The sequence below is a fragment of the Carassius auratus genome, chromosome 28 (assembly GCF_003368295.1).
Source record: "Carassius auratus strain Wakin chromosome 28, ASM336829v1, whole genome shotgun sequence".
NCBI classification, from domain to species: domain Eukaryota; kingdom Metazoa; phylum Chordata; class Actinopteri; order Cypriniformes; family Cyprinidae; genus Carassius; species Carassius auratus.
This window is the reverse complement of record NC_039270.1, coordinates 24,052,861-24,072,565: the sequence shown is the minus strand read 5'-3', so window position 1 is coordinate 24,072,565 and position 19,705 is coordinate 24,052,861. Positions and strand designations below refer to the sequence as shown.

Sequence of the window (19,705 nt, the reverse complement as noted above, 5' to 3'; positions counted from 1 at the left end):
TCTACATGTGTTTGTATGTAAATGTTCAGCTGTAGTGTTGAGTTCTTGTGAATTGACCCTTCTGTTGCTGACAATCCCACTTTTGAGCGTCTGCTGTCTACCATTTTTTCGGACAATAATTTGCTTTTTTTTTTTTTAAACTTACATCTATGGAGCTTCTGTTTTTATTTTTAAATATGGTAGAGCATCGTTTCCCTTGTGTTGACAATTGTGTCCCCTAATGCTATCAATTGTAATTAGGGTTACAAAATAGTGGAGCGTTTCCTGAACATTTCCCAAACATTCCAGAAAGTTTACGGAAATGTCTCACCCCTTTTCAACCCTAATTGTGACTGCTTTCAAATGGTTTCTTTTTTATCAATTATAATTTTCTGTCTCCTCTGTTTTAATTTAGGTTTTTACTAAATTTCACCATTTCTTTTAAAGACGGCAGATAAAACACTTTACAACTACATGATTTATTTAAGCCAATGTAACAACAATACCTTTTTAACACTTCATGAGCACATTTGACCAAATATTACGCTGTTCAAAAAATGTCCAGATCATTTCTATTGGATGTTTAGTAAAGCTGGTTTGGGTTAGCGAGCGCCACCAAAGGGATGAGGCTTAGCAAAGGATAAATTATATTTTCAGAGTGTTCTAATGTAAAACTGATTGTAAATGGGTTGCATCTAAAGTTGCCTCTAAAAGTGATTTAAAGTTTTGTAAAGAAATAAAAGAGAATTCCCTCTCTAATATGTAGACAATTCTGAGCTACAGTGAAACGTAAACCAGTACATATCAAACTATTCTGAGGTTCTGATTTATTTCAGGCTTTGCAATCTTCTAATCTTTGCTGTATTGGCTACAGTGTGAATATATTGCACATTCCCCAGAGCCATGTATCAGCACTCAATGTCTTACTGCCTGTAAATCTCAGATACTTACAGACTGTTTACCGCCCTCCCACTGCCACAAACAGCACTGCCTGACCATTACAATTACAAATAATTACCATCATTAGAGTCTTGCAGGCTAATTGATGAGAGAAACCAGTCAATATGTGTGTGTGTGTGTGTGTGTGTGTGTGGAGAGAGAGACATCTAAAAGATCAGTGACATAATAGACTGAAAAAAGCACAGTCATTGGATATGGGTTTGGATTGGATTGTCACAAATCTGGATTATATATATAACATATAAATACTGAATAGCAAGCAGGGTGAGGGGAGAGAGAGGGAGAGGGAGAGAGAGAGAGAGGGAGAGGGAGAGAGAGAGAGAGAGAGAGAGAGAGAGAGAGCTATTTCACATTTAACAAAAACATGCCATTAGAAATTGAGGTTGGTTACTTTATAGATTTAAAAATTTGTAAAAATGTACAAATTTCATCCTAGAGGCAAAATATGAAAAGACAGCAAAACATCTGCTATTTAGCGTGCTTAAGTTAGGAGGAAATCAGAACAGGATGCGTTTGCCCCCAGAAATAAAGATTTTTACATTTATCTTCATTTATCACAGTAAGCAATAGTCATGTGCTGCTCTCTAGTGTTGAAAAGCGGAATTGCAGTTACATATAATTTATCATCACTATAGAGTAGAATGTCGTCTTTACAGACTGTATAAAAACGGTCTTTACCCACTGGAGCGCAAATTAAACTCGTTTGCGTGTATTTGTAGCTGAATGCATCGCCGTAATAACACAGTTCTAAAGTCCTTTTTTTAACTAATTTAAATCATTCTCTTGTAAACTGCAGCTAAATTGTGCATCTTTTTTCATCACTATGTCTGCTTACGCTCACAATTTCCATTTAAAATTTAATTTTGTCGTTTTGAATATAATGCTGAACCGCTGCTGGGCCGAAGCGATGTCACTCAAATACTTCAAGTCCCAGAAATCTTAGCGTATTCAAAATGGCGCCCCGTCAATGACAGCAGTGACACTAGCACGCTGAATATTGTGGATATTTAAGTGCCATCGTATGTCCTCGACAGAATGACACTTCTAATTAGAGTATCGAAACAATTACAGAGGCAATCTTTCAAAAATCCTTTATTGTATAGGCTTTTATCGGAGAGCTCGGCTTTACGAAAAGGCCCCGAGAGCAAAGAGGAGTGTACATGGTTGTACGGATCGTCTCAGGAAATTTTATCCTTAGTGCGTGGGCATGTTGAAGTTAGACAGAATTTTATCAGCGAGGAAGAGGAGAATGCCCTTTTCAAAGAAGTAGAGACAGCACTTAGAAAAAAGCGATATGAGTTTGACCACTGGGACGATGTAAGTACCGTGGAGAAGTGTGTAAACACTGCCATCCAGCGTCATGTCATAACCGTTGTTTGTGTTTGCTATTCTCCTCGTTTCATGGGCTTATCTTATGTGTAGTGCACTGTTTCTGGAGTTTAGTTACAACCTACCTTACTTTCCAGGTGAACCCAAGACTTTCTTGAAAATGTTACTACTGTAACGTTAAGTGAAATAGGTGTGCTGCTGATTAATAATACTTTCTCTCTGATATAGCGGCCAGCGAATAAAGTATTTGAGCTTGAACCGCGTGTGTTAGCCAATCAGAAATCTATCAGGTGGCCCTCTTCCAATCCCATGAGTTTTGGGCGGGGCTACTATATCGGAACAACCTAAGAGTGGGAAGTGTTTTGGGAAACCTGCTTGGAAACAGTCGTTTTGTCATTGTTGGTGCAGCTCATTAAGTTGAAAAACAAAACAAATAAAAACTCATATTTCATAATAAAGCTTAATAAAATATACACAGTGTATTATGCTGTATTATGAAGTACTAAGTGGGTTTAATGTGTCCCACTACACATTAACCTAAAGTAAAACTAAAATAATTTCCGTTAAAATTAAAGATCGATCTACGGGTCTATGTCTTGACCTCAATTGTTCTCCACTTGATAATAAAAATACAACACTAAATAAGGTTGAAAACCTATTTCTAGGGCATTTTATTTGTGAAATTCCTGCTGTTCATTATTGACCGATGGCTATTAATTACCTTCGCACATATTCATTTTCCATATGTCTGGTACATTTCTCTTTCACCACTCAGGCTATTCACGGCTACAGAGAAACAGAGCGCCTGCAGTGGGGAGTTACCTGTGAAAGTGTCTTGAGACGGGTGAGAGCTGTTGCATTTCCTGAAGGCAGTCCACTTCTTGGGCCAATTCATGTTCTGGACCTGGACAAAGAGGGCTATATCAAACCCCATATTGACAGTGTGAAGGTCTGCCTCTCAGTTATTTGTACAGTATTGATGTTCTCCACATTTAACACTGTTATCTGTACATTATTAATGCCTGCTGTTCTCTTGCCAGTTCTGTGGAAGCACTATTGCAGGACTGAGCCTGTTGTCCGATAGTGTTATGAGATTAGTCCCAGAAAATAAATCCACAGATTGGGTGGACTTGCTCCTGAGTCGGCGCTCACTTTATATATTAAGGTATATACCCAGCATATTTTTTATTTTATCTCAAAAACTGGCAGTAAAATAATATTTTGGTCTATTTTAGATGACATTAAAAATTTGAAATGTGTTCTTATCAACAGGGATGAGGCTCGATTTAAATTCACCCATGAAATCCTGAAAGAGGAAGAATCTTTTTTCTCAGGTCAGAAGGTTCCACGTCATCGCCGCATCTCTGTCATCTGTCGAAACCTGCCTGTGTAAAAGAACTGGCACTTGTCTTGGAAACGCTGTAGCTCTTTCATATCACTACCTTTGACTAGAGGTGTTCATCTTTCAGATACTCACACACACAGGTATAGCTAAACATTTAAAAATCAGATGCATTTTCCTGGAATAACCACAAAGAAACAACTGCTCTTTTAACATCAGGATAACATTCACATCATTGAAATGTCCAAACACCTGTATTGGATATATGAAGGAAAAATATTTGTTTGATACAATGTATAATGTCAATTAAGTCAGGGAAATGGATGAAGACAGTGATTGGAACTGCTTTTTATTTACATATGTCTATTAATAAATATTTTTTGCTATCCACTATTGTGACTGACTTCTTAAACATTACTGTTGCATACATTATACAATTTAAACAAATGAACACAAACACTATTAATTTTGGAACAAATTTAATGTTCTATCAAAGGAGATTTACTTTTACAACCAGTAAAAAAAAAAAAAGAAAAACGCCAACAAATTTGATAAGAACTGAATGCATAATAAAAGCCACAAAAATGTGATTCTATTCTATGAGTAAGGGCCTTCTCTCAAAATTCAGAAAGTTTTCATGAAAAATCATTGTGTTGATATCACCCAGCTTCTCTCTGATATTCAGCCTGTCATTAACAGACATAAATTATGAATTTACAAACACATCTTTCCTGTATCTATTACAATATACAAAAACCTACTCTATTGCTTGCTTCTCAGTTTTCTGTCTTTTTACTCTTTGGACCTTCAGCATTCTCATCTGGAAATCAATTAACAGCACTTCAACCTGAATGGTTGAAAGGAAGATGACAAATTTCAGATCAAGTTGGTAGCCTTGACCCAAATGAGCTGTATTATTAAAGGAGAGCCTGCTGGTTATGGGCGCTCAGTTTGACTCTCTCCTCAGCTGTGCTCACTCTGTGAGGTAGAAGTGCATCTTGTCATTGGTGTTCTTCCTCTCTGGGTTGAGCCTCTTCAAGATTTGGGCGAGCATGTTGACTGTCTGCTCGCTGCTGAGGCCTGTGCGCTTGGTCTGTAACTTCTTCAGCAGGTCTTTAGTGGTCATCATCAGATGTATATGACTTTCTTCTGATAAACAATTTTTTTGGACAAATAATTCAACTCTTGAGTCCATATAATGAAAGTGTATGGGACTCACAAAATTGATGCTTCAAAAAAGTAAACAACAGTCCCCTGTACAGTATGCCTGTGCCACTTCTTAGGAGAGTTTGACAACACACTAACCAACCGAGTGATATACATTACTCTGTTCACTGAGTTTGGTTTTTAAAGCTTAATTTTTCGAGGTTCCGTACACCTTGCATTATATGGATTATTTTAAAAAAAATCTTTGTGTTCATCGGAAGAGAGAGTCATACATGTCTGTGACAGCATGAGGGTGTGTAAAAGAGAGAACTTTCATTTATGGCTGGAATACCTGACAAATGATTGATCAACATAAAATAAAAGTAAAATGCAATTTGTTTTTATATATATATATATATATATATATATATATATATATATATATATATATATATAGATGCTCTTAAAACCACTTTCTGTAATTTATTTCCATGCCATTTTCTTGCCACAATAACATCATGCAGTATTTAATATTTAAATATTATTTTTTTGTATTTAATTTTTCTCTGCAATGTTTATGCTATTAAATCAAACAAGTACAGTCAAAAATGTATCCTTTCATTGGATAATAATAATTTAAAATGGGGGGTGCCGGGGGGAGGGGCGGAATACCATAATGAAATAAAGGTTTTTATCAAATTCTCGTTGGACACAATTAAGGACAGGAGGTCAGTTTGAGTGGCTAAAGACTTTCCAAGGGTCACAGCTGGAGAATTGCAGAAAATATTTTAGTCTCTGGTTCAGAATACCTTGCAAAAATGATCAAACAGAACCTACATCACCACATATTGTTAGGGAGGGTTACAAGAAAAATTATCCTAGCTCATTCAAAAACAAACTCCATCATAATCAGTTATCAGACATGACTGGAACTTTAAATGGGACTGGCTTCTATGATCAGATGAAACTAAAAAAATAGCTTTTTTAGCAGCAAACACTCAAGATGGGTTTGGTGAACACAGAGATAAAAAGTACCCCATGTGTACAATGAAATATACTGCTGTATTTTTGATGTTGTGGGCCTATATTTCTGCTGGAGGTCCTGGACATCTTGTTTAGACACATGGCATCATGGATTCTATCAAATACCAACAGATAAAATATCAGTAAGTGAAATCTTACAATGGGCCATGTTTGGATATTTCAACCGTACAATAATCCAAACACAAACCTCAAAAACAACACAGAAATGGGTCGCTGGGCACAAAACCAAGCTTCTGCTTTGGCCAATCCAGTCCTCTGACCTAAACCCTATAGAAAATGAGAGGAGTGAACTGAAGAGGAGAAGCTGGGAATCTGAAGGGTCTGGAGTGATTCTGGATGAAGGAATGGTCTCTGATCTCTTGTGAGGTGTTCTCTAACCTCATCAGGCATTATAGGAGAACATTTAGAGCTGTTAAACTGGCAAATGGAGGTTTCAATAAGTATTGAATAAAAGGGTGTCCTTAATTGTGGCCAATGTGTATTACAGAAAAACATTTATTTCATAAGGATATTTCCCCCCATTTTAAATTCTTATTATTCAATGAAAGGATACATTTTTGTGCATTTCTCAAATAAAAGATCAAAAGGAATAACAATGCAGATGAATTTTCACATCCTTTTTTGATCATATTTACCAGGGGGCAATATTTTTGGCCACGACTGTAATTGCCTTAACCATGCAATTCATTTGAGAAACATTTTTCACAGAGCTTCACCTAGCTCCAGTTTGTTGGCAGCGGCACGGAGAGTGCTGGAAGTGGCAGCGCTGTCGATAGAAGGCGTGCTGGGTCGACTTCCTGTTCTTGAACTACGAGACAACAAGAGAGCACTGTGCCATATACACATGAAACAACATCAGAATCTCTCCCAAACACAAACACACAAACATAGGCCATTACTACCATGAAGAGTGCTGAAGCTGCCTCTCCTTCAATATCACTGTCCTCAGAGCTGTCGGACTCGCCACTGCTGTCTGAAACAACACACACAATGATTTTTACAAAACGGGAAAAAAGATATATAAAAATATAGAGAATGGTAACATTTTTGAGGATTTTGGAAGATTGGCACTTATAAATTAATTGTAAAAGTTAAAAGTTGTATTTAAAATAATTCAATACATTATTTTACTGTTACATTTAACTAGAATTATGAGTGTCTATTTTTATTTTTAAACATGATTTTTTTAAAAAAGATTTTATATTATAAAATATATATTTTTATATGAACTGATTTTTTTTTTTTTTAGTGGTGTGCCTATTGGTATCCAACAAACATGACTAACTCTTTCAAATACAAAGAAAATATTCAAAATTAGGGTGCCTTTATCTTTCTTCTTCTTCTTTTCCACCTGCACCGTTGTCTTCTTTCCTTCTTCTTCCTCTTCTTCCTCCTTGCCATCTTCTTCATTCTTGTTTTCTTCCTCACTCTCAGACATTTCATCAATTCCTGAAAAAAGCCATTGGAGCTTCATGGAGCTGTCTCAAATCAAACATCAGAATTAAATGAAGTACACTCCTGTAGAAAAGCAAGAAAACAACAACACACGTCAGGGACGTCCTCTCCCTTATTATGCTTGGTCTTCTCTGGCTCTTCTTCTTCAGAACTGGAGCAAAGAGAGAATGATTACGACTAGACTGGAGTAACCATGAAGAGAAACTTTGGATAAAAGGCTGTTAGTATTTGCAGGGCCGGCCCTGACCAATTTGTGCAAGATGCATTAAGAGCTGGGGGTGAAAACTTTTGAACACAATGAAGATGGCCAAATTTGTCTTATTTTGTTGAAATATCTTTGTTTTCCATTTAGTTCTGCCCTTCGTAAGCAAAAGAAGATACTTGTATGTTTCCCGGTACACAAATTAAGTACAATTTACCTTGATCTTCAAAAGCTCTTAATGCATCTTGTTTCGTTCTGGAGCATCAGTGAATGTTTGAATCTTTTTAAATAGTTGTGTTTGAGTCCCTTAAATGTCCTCAGTGTGATAAGGTGAATCTCAAAATCATAAAGTCCCTGCTGGAAAGGGTTCAAATATGTAAAGATGTTGGAAAACTGAAGAATCTGCAGGAGCTTAAAGATTTTTCTGAAGAATGCTGCTCAGTTTAACTGTTCAGAACAAACAAGGGACTCATGCACAACCATCACAAAACAGAAAGACAGCCGAGGATCATCAGGTAACAGAACACAGTATTAAGAACCAAGGGTTCCCAAACTTTTGAGTGGGGATATTTTAATAATTTCAGCATTTTTTTTTGTCTTGTGGAATAAATGTTAAAATATTTTATGTAAAATATCTTACTCAGGACAGTACTAAATAAAAAATAACATGAATTTAGTATGATCTCTCTTATTTTTTGAAAATTACTCATATTTTCACAGATTCTGCAAGGGGTGCCCAAACTTTCGATCCCCACTGTGTATACACACACACACACACACACACACACACACACACACACACATTACAGCAGAACTGTTTCCAACACTCATAATAAATCATCATATTAGAATGATTTCTAAAGGATCATGTGATAGACTGGATGTCACATGTGACACTGAAGAATGGAGTAATGATGCTGAAAATTCAGCTTTGCATCACAGAAATAAATGATAATTTAAAGTATAATAAATTGAAAACAAATTATTTTAAATTGTAATAATATATCACAATATTACATTTTTTCTGTATTTTTGATCAAATAAATGCAGGCTTGATGAGCAGAAGAAACTTTTAAAATAGTAATGTTTCCAAACTTTTGGCCTGTACTGTTTCCATCCAAAACTGCACAACTGTAGAGTAAAACATTAATAAAAAAGTGATAATAAAAAAATGCGTCTTAAAACTGACATGATTGTACAAAAACACAGTCTGGGGACTCAGAACTCAGAACAACTGCTAACATTAAGTTTAAGGTAAAAATAACTGCCATGAAATTATAGTATCTTACTCCTATGCAATAAATTGTTCTTTCACTACATCTCTTTACCTCTGTCTTTATCCTCTTTTATTCTTTTTGGCACTGTATCTATCGCAGACTATGCTCATTTATAATGTGTCATGTAAATTCGGCCTTCCGTCACAATCAGGAAACTTTCACAGTGTCTAGAACTGGCGCGAGCTGCCAGGCCCGTTTCTACGAGCTGTGTGTTAACAAAAGCAGTGCTGTCTACATTGGATGCGGCGTCGGGCACGCTACACAACAAATTACCAACAACTGATTGTGCGCGCGCTCTCTTTCTAACGCACTTCAAGCACTCGATGGGCGGGGGAAGATTGAAGAGCCGGACTTTTTTTTTTTTTTTTTGCTTTATTTGGTAGTATTTCGAATTAATGGTTTTTAAATAGTAGCCTATTATATAAAAAAAAAAAATATGTAAAAAAAAATAAAAAAATAAAAAATTCACTTGTTCAGTCATTCTGGCGCCCCTATGGAAGAGTGGCGCCCTTAGCATTTGCCTATACCGCCTATGCCGCGGGCTGGCCCTGAGTATTTGGCAAAAGTAACTGGACGTAAAGATTTGTGTAGTCACCTGCTCTCGTCAGACATGTAGTCCACCTCCAACCCCTCAAAGTCACCGTCATCACTATCCTCTAACCCTTCCAGGTCGCTGCCCTTTTTCTTCTTCTTCTTCTTCTTTCCCTTGCCTTTGGGGCCTTTGTCCTTTTTAGCTTTTGACTTGGCTTCATCATCTGCATTGAAAGAAGGCATTTTGGTAAGAAAAGCCTTACATTTGACACTCCCCTCGTTCTCAGAGCCGTTGCTCACCGTCTCCATTGTTGCTGTCACTCTCATCGCTGCTTATTTCCAAATCCTCCTCAAAGTCATGTATCCGCAGGTCTCCTCCCTTGCCTCCCTTCTTCTTTTTCTTTCCCCCTTTATCTCCTTCCTCCTCATCCTCCTCTCCTTGCTCCTGTCCTCTGAGACGTCACTGAAGCATGATACTGAAGTGATTCACCACTTTGTTTCTCCTATATGGAAAAATAAGATGATGAGATGTCTAACGCTCATGATAATTTGACACTGGCTGCTCAGGAGAGCCATCAGAGCTGTTCTCATGAATGCAAACACTCAACCTGCCCCACTCTTCCTCTGCCTCCTCTGCTGTGAGCGTGCGGTGCTTGGCCTGTGGTGTGAAGTTGTACCAGCCGTAAACTGGAAACGCCTCGGAAGGCCCCATATGCACTCTGTGTGAAGATGTAGTAGGAAGCGTTTTCCGTGAGTCCACCTTTTTTCACCCCTTTGTATCTGAGTGATAAAGAGGAACAGTATGGCAGTGTTTAATGAGGTGCTGTCCTCATAAAAGGCATGAAACATAAACCCGACGCTCAACAAAATGCTGACGGCTATTAAAAATAATCTCTTAAACACATTTTAATCTGGTCTTTCTGTAATTTTTTTTTCCTCAGTTTTTTTCCATTTAAACTGTTCATGAAATTTGAATCATCAAAATGGATCAATTGAATTCATAAGACTTCACCATTTTAATTTATTCAGACTGTAACAGTAATAGTGACCTGATTTGTTTTATTTGTATTTATTTTTTTGGATTCTGTGTTTTATCTTTCAATACAAATATATTATCCAAAAAAAGGCAGTAATCAATGAATGCCTAAAACTAAAACTTGATGTTTGACGTAAAACGTAATTTGATGTTTGGCAAAAAAAAAAAAAAAAGTGCTGCATTACAGAGATTGGCTGTTTGAATTAAAAGACGAATAGAAAATAGTTTGATATTCCTTAAAAATACTGTTTCAGTTCACTCTTTTACTATTGTTTTATTACTCTGTGAAGTACAATCTATTGAACAGTAGGACAGGGTTTCTGTCATATATTCACGTCAAACCAAACTTTGAGAAACTCTGAGTTTCTGCGTGTATCTGACGATAACTTTTATCAAATGCAGTTGTGTAATGCTTTTGAAGCGACTCTCAGAGCAGTTCACATCCACATCATTTTTGATACAAGAGTGGACACAGGCACTTTTGACTGTGTGAAGTTTTATTCACTTCCAGTTATTTTTCTTCCCCCAGGCAATCTACCTCATGAACAGTTAAATGTTCCCTACTTATGCTTTTAAACGTGCAATATCCTTATATTTATTTGTTAACCCTCCATCCTAGAACATTCCTGCATCTCACTCAACCCTATTCCATTATCATTTATAGCACAATTGTTTATACACTTATTTATTTGCCAATTTGTAAATCTCTTTTTTGTGTGTGTGTGTTGTTGTCTCTGTGTACTGGAAGCTTATGTCATTAAAACAAATTCCTTGTATGCGTAAGCATACTTGGCAATAAAGCTCTTTCTGATTCTGATTCTGATTTTAGCTGCATATTACAGTCTGTATTTCTGCTTGATATTGCAAACTGGTATTTGTTATCATATTAATTGTATGTATTATCAAAATCATAAACACACTGGTTCGTAGTGCAGATAATTTGACCTTATAGTTATTTTCCTAATAGCAGCTAATAAATCAAGTCTAACACATAATAAAAAACACAGCTTGCTTCCACATTGCAAAATAAGGTGGAGTAACACTATTTTAAGGTGTCCTTGTTACAGGTTACATGTACTTAATATATTAATAAAAAATAACATTATGCATAATTAAATACAATTAACCCTAAGACAAACCATAACTATATAGTAAGTACATGTAATTAATTAGTATTACTCAGTATTTAAATGTATAGTTACACTGTAACATGGACACCTTAAAATAAAGTGAACCTATTCTGGATAGTTAGAGAGCAGATGCTGAAAACACTGTTAATGTCATGCTTGCTTGTGTAATAGAATAATCTGTGCTATTCATTCACACAGAACAACACTTATTGGGTTATCAAGATTTACTGTAAGTATGGGTAGCTAACAGTGATGCGCGGGTTGATCCAAAATGTGGTTACGAGTCATCCAAAAATATTTTTTATGATATTCGGGTCGTGGACGGTCGGGTCATTACTTTATAAAGTACTAGACACAATTTTGAAATACATAGGCCTACACTTTATTGGCTGAATAACTGGCGCGAAGATGGCGCACGAGCCCAGTCTTAAAGGTCATTTTCAGTTTGTTCACCAAAATGATTCATTCAGATTCGTTCACTGATTCGTTCAGTGACCATTTCTTCATTTTACACGAAATACGCCACAGAAAGTAGTGAAAAAGAGTGTCTTATGTGTTATGTCTTAAGTCAACGAACGTTGACTTGTGACAAAAACTGATTTGGCTTTATTAAAATGTGTGCATAATCGCATTCAATAAATAAAGTCTAAATAAGTTGTTCAGATGAACACAGTACGAGATTTTCTTTTTCAAATCACATGCTCCTTCACGTCATACTTGAAGGCTATTGGCTCGAGGTTGAGTAATTCTTTGACATGATTATGGAAAGCCTTTTTGACATTTATTCTTTAAGCTGTACTAGTATCTTTTTCCAAGTTACTAGTACTTATTTTTTAGATACTAGTATCTTTTCCATTAAGTACTAGTACTTATTCATTAGGTACTAGTGCTTATTCTTTCGGTACTAGTGCTTATTCTTTAGGCACTAGTGTCTTTTGTAAAGTTACTAGTACTTAATCATTAGATACTAGTACTCAATCATGAGATACTAGTACTTATTCATTAGATACTAGTGCTTATTCATTAGCTACTAGTACTTATTCATTAGATACTAGTACTTATTTATTAGGTACTAGTATTTATTAATTAGATACTAGTACTTATTGATTAAATACTAATACTTATTTATTAGATACTAGTATTTATTTATTAGGCACTAGTACTTATTCATTAGATACTAGTACTTAATTCAATAGTGACTAGTAACTTTTATATTGTTACTAGTAACAAATTTAATTTTTTTGCTATTGACTTCTATGGGGATCCATCATTGAGATATCAACTATTGAGTTTTGACTAGTATGTATTCCACTAGTGACTAGTACTTAATTTTTATGTACTAGTAGTTATTCTTTAGGTACTAGTGTGTATTTTTTAGATACTAGTACTCATTCATTAGATACTAGTACCTATTAAATAGACACTAGTACTTATTCATTAGATACTAGTACTTATTATTAGATACTAGTTCTTATCAATTAGATACTAGTACTTATTTTTTTAGATACTAGTACTTATTAATTAGGTACTAGTGCTTATTTATTAAAAACTAGTTGTCATTCATTAGATACTAGTACCTATTAAATAAATACTAGTACTTATTTAATAGATACTAGTAAACATTTATTAGATACTAGTACTCATTCTAAATGTTACTAGTATGATTTTTTATTTTACTAGTAATTTTTTTTGTTGAACTCTACTGTAGCCATTTGGACTAGTCATAACATAAGACGAGTGAAAAGGCAGATCTGACTAGTAAGATAAGAATAGTTACTAGTAGTGATTAAAAAAGGTACTAGTGTCTAAAGAATAAGAACTGGTACCTAATGAATAACTACTAGTATCTATTAAATAAGAACTAGTATCTAATGAATAAGCACCAGTATCTAAAACTTAAGTACTAGTATCTAATGAATACTTACTAGTAATATTTAAATAGATACTAGATACAATTGCAATAAATCCTAGTCAGAAATTAAAAGATGATATCAAAAACAGAATAACTCCGAGTCCCTGTTCGTTTGGAGATATCTTCAACCTCATTAAGAACTAGTAAGAATGCATTTGGAGATATCTTCATTTAAACAGGTCATTACATAAACATGAGTACCTCTCCACCGTCCAATCAGAGTCCACATGGTAATGCAACACGCAGAATAAATTTGCATTAGGATTGCGTTTTAAACTTTATTCTCATAAAAATACGCGCGATGGTTTGAAGAGCAGAGATAAAAGCATATATTGTCACAGTAATTGTTTATTTTCATCAAGTTTCATCAGTAAAACGTCTATCTGAATGTTATTCAGCTACATCTACAGCAAAGCTGAGTTTCCTGGAACTTCATCAGTGAGTCTCACTTGTAGAGTTTCTGCGCGAGGGGCGCCCTCCGGCGACGAGTATGAATTAAAAATAAATTCATTATTGCTTGCAAAATCCTAATTTGAGTAAAAATAGCTAAAATAATTAAGAACGTTCTACTATAGAAGTGTGCATTTTTTTTGCAGCTATATTTATATTTAGTCTTGTATAGGCTTCTCAGTTTTGTATATTATAGTAAAATAGTGTTATTACAAAAGTAATGTTCCTTATTTTGTTTAGTGTTTTTATTTAGAATTAATAACCATAACCATTATTAGTTTTATTGATATATATATATATATATATATATATATATATATATATATATATATATATATATACTAAAAAATAAAAAACATTGGGCAAAATTGTGCAGTCCTTCAAGTACAGCAAACCTGGTGTTTTATTATTATAATTTTTTATTAATACCTTTTGGCCTTCTTTTCAAATAATAAAATGTTTGTCTGAAAACCACAAGGTTTGGATTTTGTCACACTGTCTAGTCTCTGTTTCCCTGGGTGTCCACTAGTGGGCTCACTTCCCCTTAGGCACTTCACCATAGGCACTAGAATTCCTCTAGTCTGGGCCTGTCTTCACAGTAATTGCACTGCACGAATTGTCACAGATTTTGGGTGCCCTGTACAGAATATTAATATAAAAACATTCATTGTCTGCAGCACCAGTGCTACAGTCATGCCCAAAAATATGGACAGCTTTGGTATATATGATGATAAAGAAGGCTGTGAAAATTAATCTGCATTGTTAATCCTTTTGATCTTTTATAAAAAAAAAATTCTAAAAATTCTAACCTTTCATTGAATAATAAGAATTTAAAATGGGGGGAAATATTATTATAAAATAAATATATTTTTCTCTAATGCACATTGGCCAAAATTAAGGACACCCTTTTATTGAATTATTCTTTAAACCTCCATTTGCCAGTTTAACAGCTCTACATTTTCTCCTATAATGCCTGATGAGGTTAGAGAACACCTGACTAGAGATCAGAGTCCATTCCTTCATCCAGAATCACTCCAGACCCTTCAGATTCCCATCTCCATGTTGGTGTGTCTTCTCTTCAGTTCATTTTCTGTAGGGTTCAGGTCAGAGGACTGGAAAAGGCTATAGCAGAAGCTTGGTTTTGTGCTCAGTGACCCATTATTGTGTTGTTTTTGAGGTTTGTGTTTGATTGTGATCCAAACATGGTCATTATAAGATTTCTAACAGAGTCAGTCACTTTTTGTTTTTTTATCTGTTGGTATTTCATATAATCAAAGATGCCATGTGTCTAAACAAGATGTCCAGGACCTCCAGCAGAAATATAGGCACACAACATCAAAAATAGAGCAGTATATTTTATTGTACATATGGTTTACTTTTTATCTCTGTGTTCACCAAACCCATCTTGAGTGTTTGCTGCTAAAAAGCTATTTTTTTTTAGTTTCATCTGACCATAGAAGCCAGTCCCATTTGAAGTTCCAGTCATGTCTGATAAATTAATATGCTTTAGTTTGTTTTTGGATGTGCTAGGATAATTTTTATTGTAACCATCCCAAACAACATGTGGTGATGTAGGTGCTGTTTGACAATTTTTTGTTTGACAAAGGTTTTCTGAGCCCGAGACTCAACTATTTTCTGCAATAACAGCTGTGATCCCTGGAGAGTCTTTAGCCACTCAAACTGACCTCCTCACCATGCATTAGGATGATAAAGACACACATCCTCTTCCAGGCAGTTTTGTAACATTTTCTATTGATTAGAAATTCTTAATTATTGCCCTGATGTTGGAAATGGGGATTTTCACTGCTCTAGCTCATTTGTTAATCACATCTTGCAGTCACTTTCTAATTTGTGAAGCTCAATCATCTTTTGCTGCACATCAGATATATATTCTTTGGTTTTTCTCATTGTGATGGATGATTAAGGGCATTTGGGCTTTGTTTTCCCTCTTCTTTATATTTATGCGAAACAGGAAGCAATGGCTGGATAATTTCATGTTCATAATCACTCTGGAGTGCTCAAAATTGTGAATATGACTGGGAATATAATTTAGAGTTATTTTACTCATAAGAATTTCTAAGGGTGTTCTTAATTGTGGCCAATGTGTATTGTAGAAAAACATTTATATCATAATGATATTTCCCCCATTTTAAATTATTATTATCCAAAGAAAGGTTAGATTTTTGTGAATTTTTAAAATAAAAGATCAAAAAGATTAACAAAGCAGATTAATTTTCATAGGCTTCTTTGATCATGTTTACCAAGGGTGTCCATATTTTTGGGCATGACTGTATATAAAAAAATAAAATAAATTAACATACAGCTTGTGTATGATATTTATTGTTTTTACTGGAGGAAAAATAGGAAAATAACAGCTAATACAATTGGTGTCGTATCTACATCCTGCCAGCAGAGGTCACTCAAAGACCATTAAACACATTAGGCTACTATATTTATGAAATTACAGTTAAAAAAACGGAAAAAAATACGTTTTCAATGTGCTTGTGTAAAAAAATAATTGTTTCTTTTCTATTTGGTTTTCTAAAAAAAAAAGTACATCCATCTCCTTGTTTCTGTTTCCTGATTAATCTCTCTCCTATATGTTGTTGGCTCATTAATATTCAACATACAATTACCATACTGGGCAGAAATGCAAATTTAAAAAGTACTAGTATCTATTAATTTCAGGATATCTCTGGTCTAAAAAGTCACTAGTAACTAAAAAATAAGTACTAGTTCTATTTTTTGTTAACACGGGAAGTTGAATTAAATACTAGTCACTATTGGAATAAGTACTAGTATCTAATGATTAAGTACTAGTATCTAATGAATAAGTACTAGTAACTTTACAAAAGACACTAGTACCTAGAGAATAAGCACTAGTACCTAAAGAATAAGCACTAGTAGTTAACGAATAAGCACTAGTACCTAATGAATAAGTACTAGTAATTAATGGAAAAGATACTAGTCTCTAAAAAATAAGTACTAGTAACATGAAAAAAAGATACTAGTACAGCTTTTAGAATAAATGTTAAAAAGGCTTTCCATACATGATGAAACAGTTCACAGATGGATTACATGAACAAGAACGATTCGTTCACCTAAAAGATTTGTTCAAAGAGAAAGATTTGTTCATGAACGACACATCACTACTCAGTCTGCGGGTAGAGATGGAGGCGGCAAGAGAAAAGGTGAAGACTGGGGAGTGGAAGCTCCGCAAATACACAAATAGAAAGAGCAAAGTGTGGGAGGCATTTGCCGAAAAAATGAAAGATGATCACCAAAGCGCTGGCTTTGTCATGGCCCAATTTATACACTGAACCGCGCATCACTGGTATCTAAACTTACTCAAATATAACACAATAAAAGTGTTAATAACAGAAAGTATAAAAGCAGAAACTTGTACCTTCTTCCTGCCTTGCCATTAAGTTTAAGGATCCAGGGCTGGTCCTCCAGCTTGAACTCCTTCGTAACGATACCATACTTCTTCCTCCGTGCTTCCTCTCTCTGTTTCTTTCCAAACTCACTGCCTGCTGCCCCCTCCTGAGTCTCCTCTTCACCGTATATACGCCTATTACTCATATCACACTCCATACGAGTCTAAACATTGCATATATATATACACACAGATAGAGAGATACAGAGACTTCAAGAGAAGGCAAACTTAAAAATGCAGTGAAGGAAAAATTGCATGGAAGAGTAAGTGGTAGATATACTGTATATAATGACTGTTACCTGAGTCCACGTGGAGCAACTGACTTTATCACCAGCATTGAAAGCCATTAGGTTGTATTTCTTACTGGTGTTTCTGTTGGGCAAAATACCAGAATTCAGATATCAACCGCTTTCTCTGACAGCACCGTAGAGTCTGTAATTGAGTTTTTTAATAGATAAAATACAAATCTTACTTAGATACTCGCACAACATACTCGGTTGCAGAGGAACTGCAGCTCCCCTGCAAACAAGAACAATCTCTTAGGAATGAGAGACAGATAATACTGAACAAATCTGTACAGCATGATGAGTGTAACAGTTCAAAATTTAGACATCATTTCTAAAATGACGCACAATTTGCATTTGTGTTGAACAATCCAATCAACCACAACTGTAGATGCTGAGACACTTACCAGGGACGTCATCACTGCAGTGCAGAGCAAGAAGTGTCGTTAATAACCTGTGAGAACATACAAGTTTATGAACAAAGTAAACACACTGCATAGGTACGGTCAGAGAACTTGCGCTACTCTTATTGTGCATCTAAAAGTTGTGGTTGCAGCATCACATACCACACTGTAAAAAACAACAACAACAACAAAAAAATTCATTATTGGCAGTTGGCCTTGATTAATTCATTCTGTCAACCAAAGTGTTGGAGAACAGAAGAATTACAAAAGTGAGTGGTTCAGCTACAGTATACAGTGGATGAATGTGTTTCTTGACTAATTTATAGGAAAAGTACATTTTAATTTCAGATTAACAACCATTTATAAATGATATAGTTATAGTGTAATATTGATGTACATTCTAAATGTTCGTCTGTTATTTGTTATTGATTGTTTTTCTCCTTTTCTAAAAAATCATTTAGGTTCCACTTAGTATTTTATGTTCATATATTTTATTCTGTTAAATACTCCCAATGCATAATGAGAAAATAAACCCATTAATGAAAGCCCGGCTCTCTAAATGATTCACACTTTTAATAAGTACCAATTAAGAAAATATGCAATAATAATAACTTAAAAGACAAGGGAAATGGACATACTTCTTGTTATGCTGGATTAATGCACCAACAAGGATATTATTCCTGGCTTGAATAGAAGCTAAAACGCCTTAAGCTCGCCGTGAAATATCTATCTGTACTTTAAGGATGTGGATGTAAGTTGTGTTTGAAATTAACTGAACGTACCTTCAACCGGCTAACGTTATGATCTACTTCACTTTATAACGCTTAAACTTGCATCACATCGTCCGGCTGCCTTTCGGTTTCCTATCTTGGTATTCCTATACGGAAGCGTGAATTCACTTCCAAAAATAGATACATAAAGGTACAGTAACAACTTTAAATAACCTTCCGCAGCTAAAAACTCTTCTTCTCTACGCTTACGCTAGTCATCCACCTGTTGAAGACTTATTACTGTCACCTGCTGCACGGAAGCGAACACTGCAGTGAGTGCAGTCTGTGTATGGAAAGCTGGTGTAACATTTAATCTATAAACCGTGCTAGTATCTATGTTCATGCTACTAGTAATAAAATAAAATAAATAAAACTAATAATGACTATGATTATTATTTCTAAATAAAAACATTAAACTAAATAAGGAATACTACTTTTGTAATAACACTATCTCACTATAAAAAAAATAAATAAATTCTTACAAATTATTTAAGAATAAATATAATAATTAATAGAGCTTCAATAAAAAAAAAAAAAAAATGCACAATTCTTTACCCTGGAGAAAAACGTAAGGAATTGCAAATGTTTACCTCCAAGTTCGAATAATTTTAGCTATTTTTACTCAAATTAGGGCTTTGTGAGCAAGTACTGATGAAGTTCCAGGAAATTCAGCTTTCGCTGTAGATGTAGCCTAGTAGCTGAATAACATGCAGTTATACGTTTTACTGATGAAACATGATGAAAATAAACAATGACTGTCACAATAATATGGTTGTATCTCTGCTCTTCATACCATCTTGCGTATTTTTTAAAATAATAAAGTTGTATTACTTTTGTATTGTATTACCATGTGGACTCTGATTGGACGGTGGAGAGGTACTCATATTTGTCATGGTTTCATGTATATAATGATCTGTTTAAATGAAGATATCGCCAAATACATTCTCGCTAGTTCTTTATGAGGTTGAATATATCTCCAAACGAACAGGGACTTGTAGTTATTAATTTTTTATATCAT

General features: G+C 34.9%; 1 protein-coding gene and 1 pseudogene across 1 annotated transcript; one reads left to right on the top strand and one right to left on the bottom strand.

Annotated features, from left to right (window-relative positions):
• Positions 1-1,888: 1,888 nt before the first annotated feature.
• On the top strand, positions 1,889-4,003 carry alkbh7 (alkB homolog 7). The gene is made up of 4 exons (XM_026208641.1): positions 1,889-2,256; positions 3,044-3,217; positions 3,309-3,433; positions 3,541-4,003. The coding sequence occupies exons 1-4, from the start codon at positions 1,975-1,977 to the stop codon at positions 3,659-3,661; spliced, it is 702 nt and encodes a 233-aa protein (XP_026064426.1). The 5' UTR covers positions 1,889-1,974; the 3' UTR covers positions 3,662-4,003.
• A 1,860-nt stretch (positions 4,004-5,863) lies between these two features.
• On the bottom strand, positions 5,864-18,905 carry LOC113047287 (general transcription factor IIF subunit 1-like; annotated as a pseudogene).
• Between the last annotated feature and the right edge of the window lie 800 nt (positions 18,906-19,705).

Coding starts and splice junctions, on each gene's coding strand:
- alkbh7 (XM_026208641.1), top strand. CDS start 1,975: ATGACACTTCTAATTAGAGTATCGAAACAATTACAGAGGCAATCTTTC. Junction 3,218..3,308: donor CCCATATTGACAGTGTGAAG/GTCTGCCTCTCA, acceptor TTCTCTTGCCAG/TTCTGTGGAAGCACTATTGC. Junction 3,434..3,540: donor CGCTCACTTTATATATTAAG/GTATATACCCAG, acceptor TCTTATCAACAG/GGATGAGGCTCGATTTAAAT.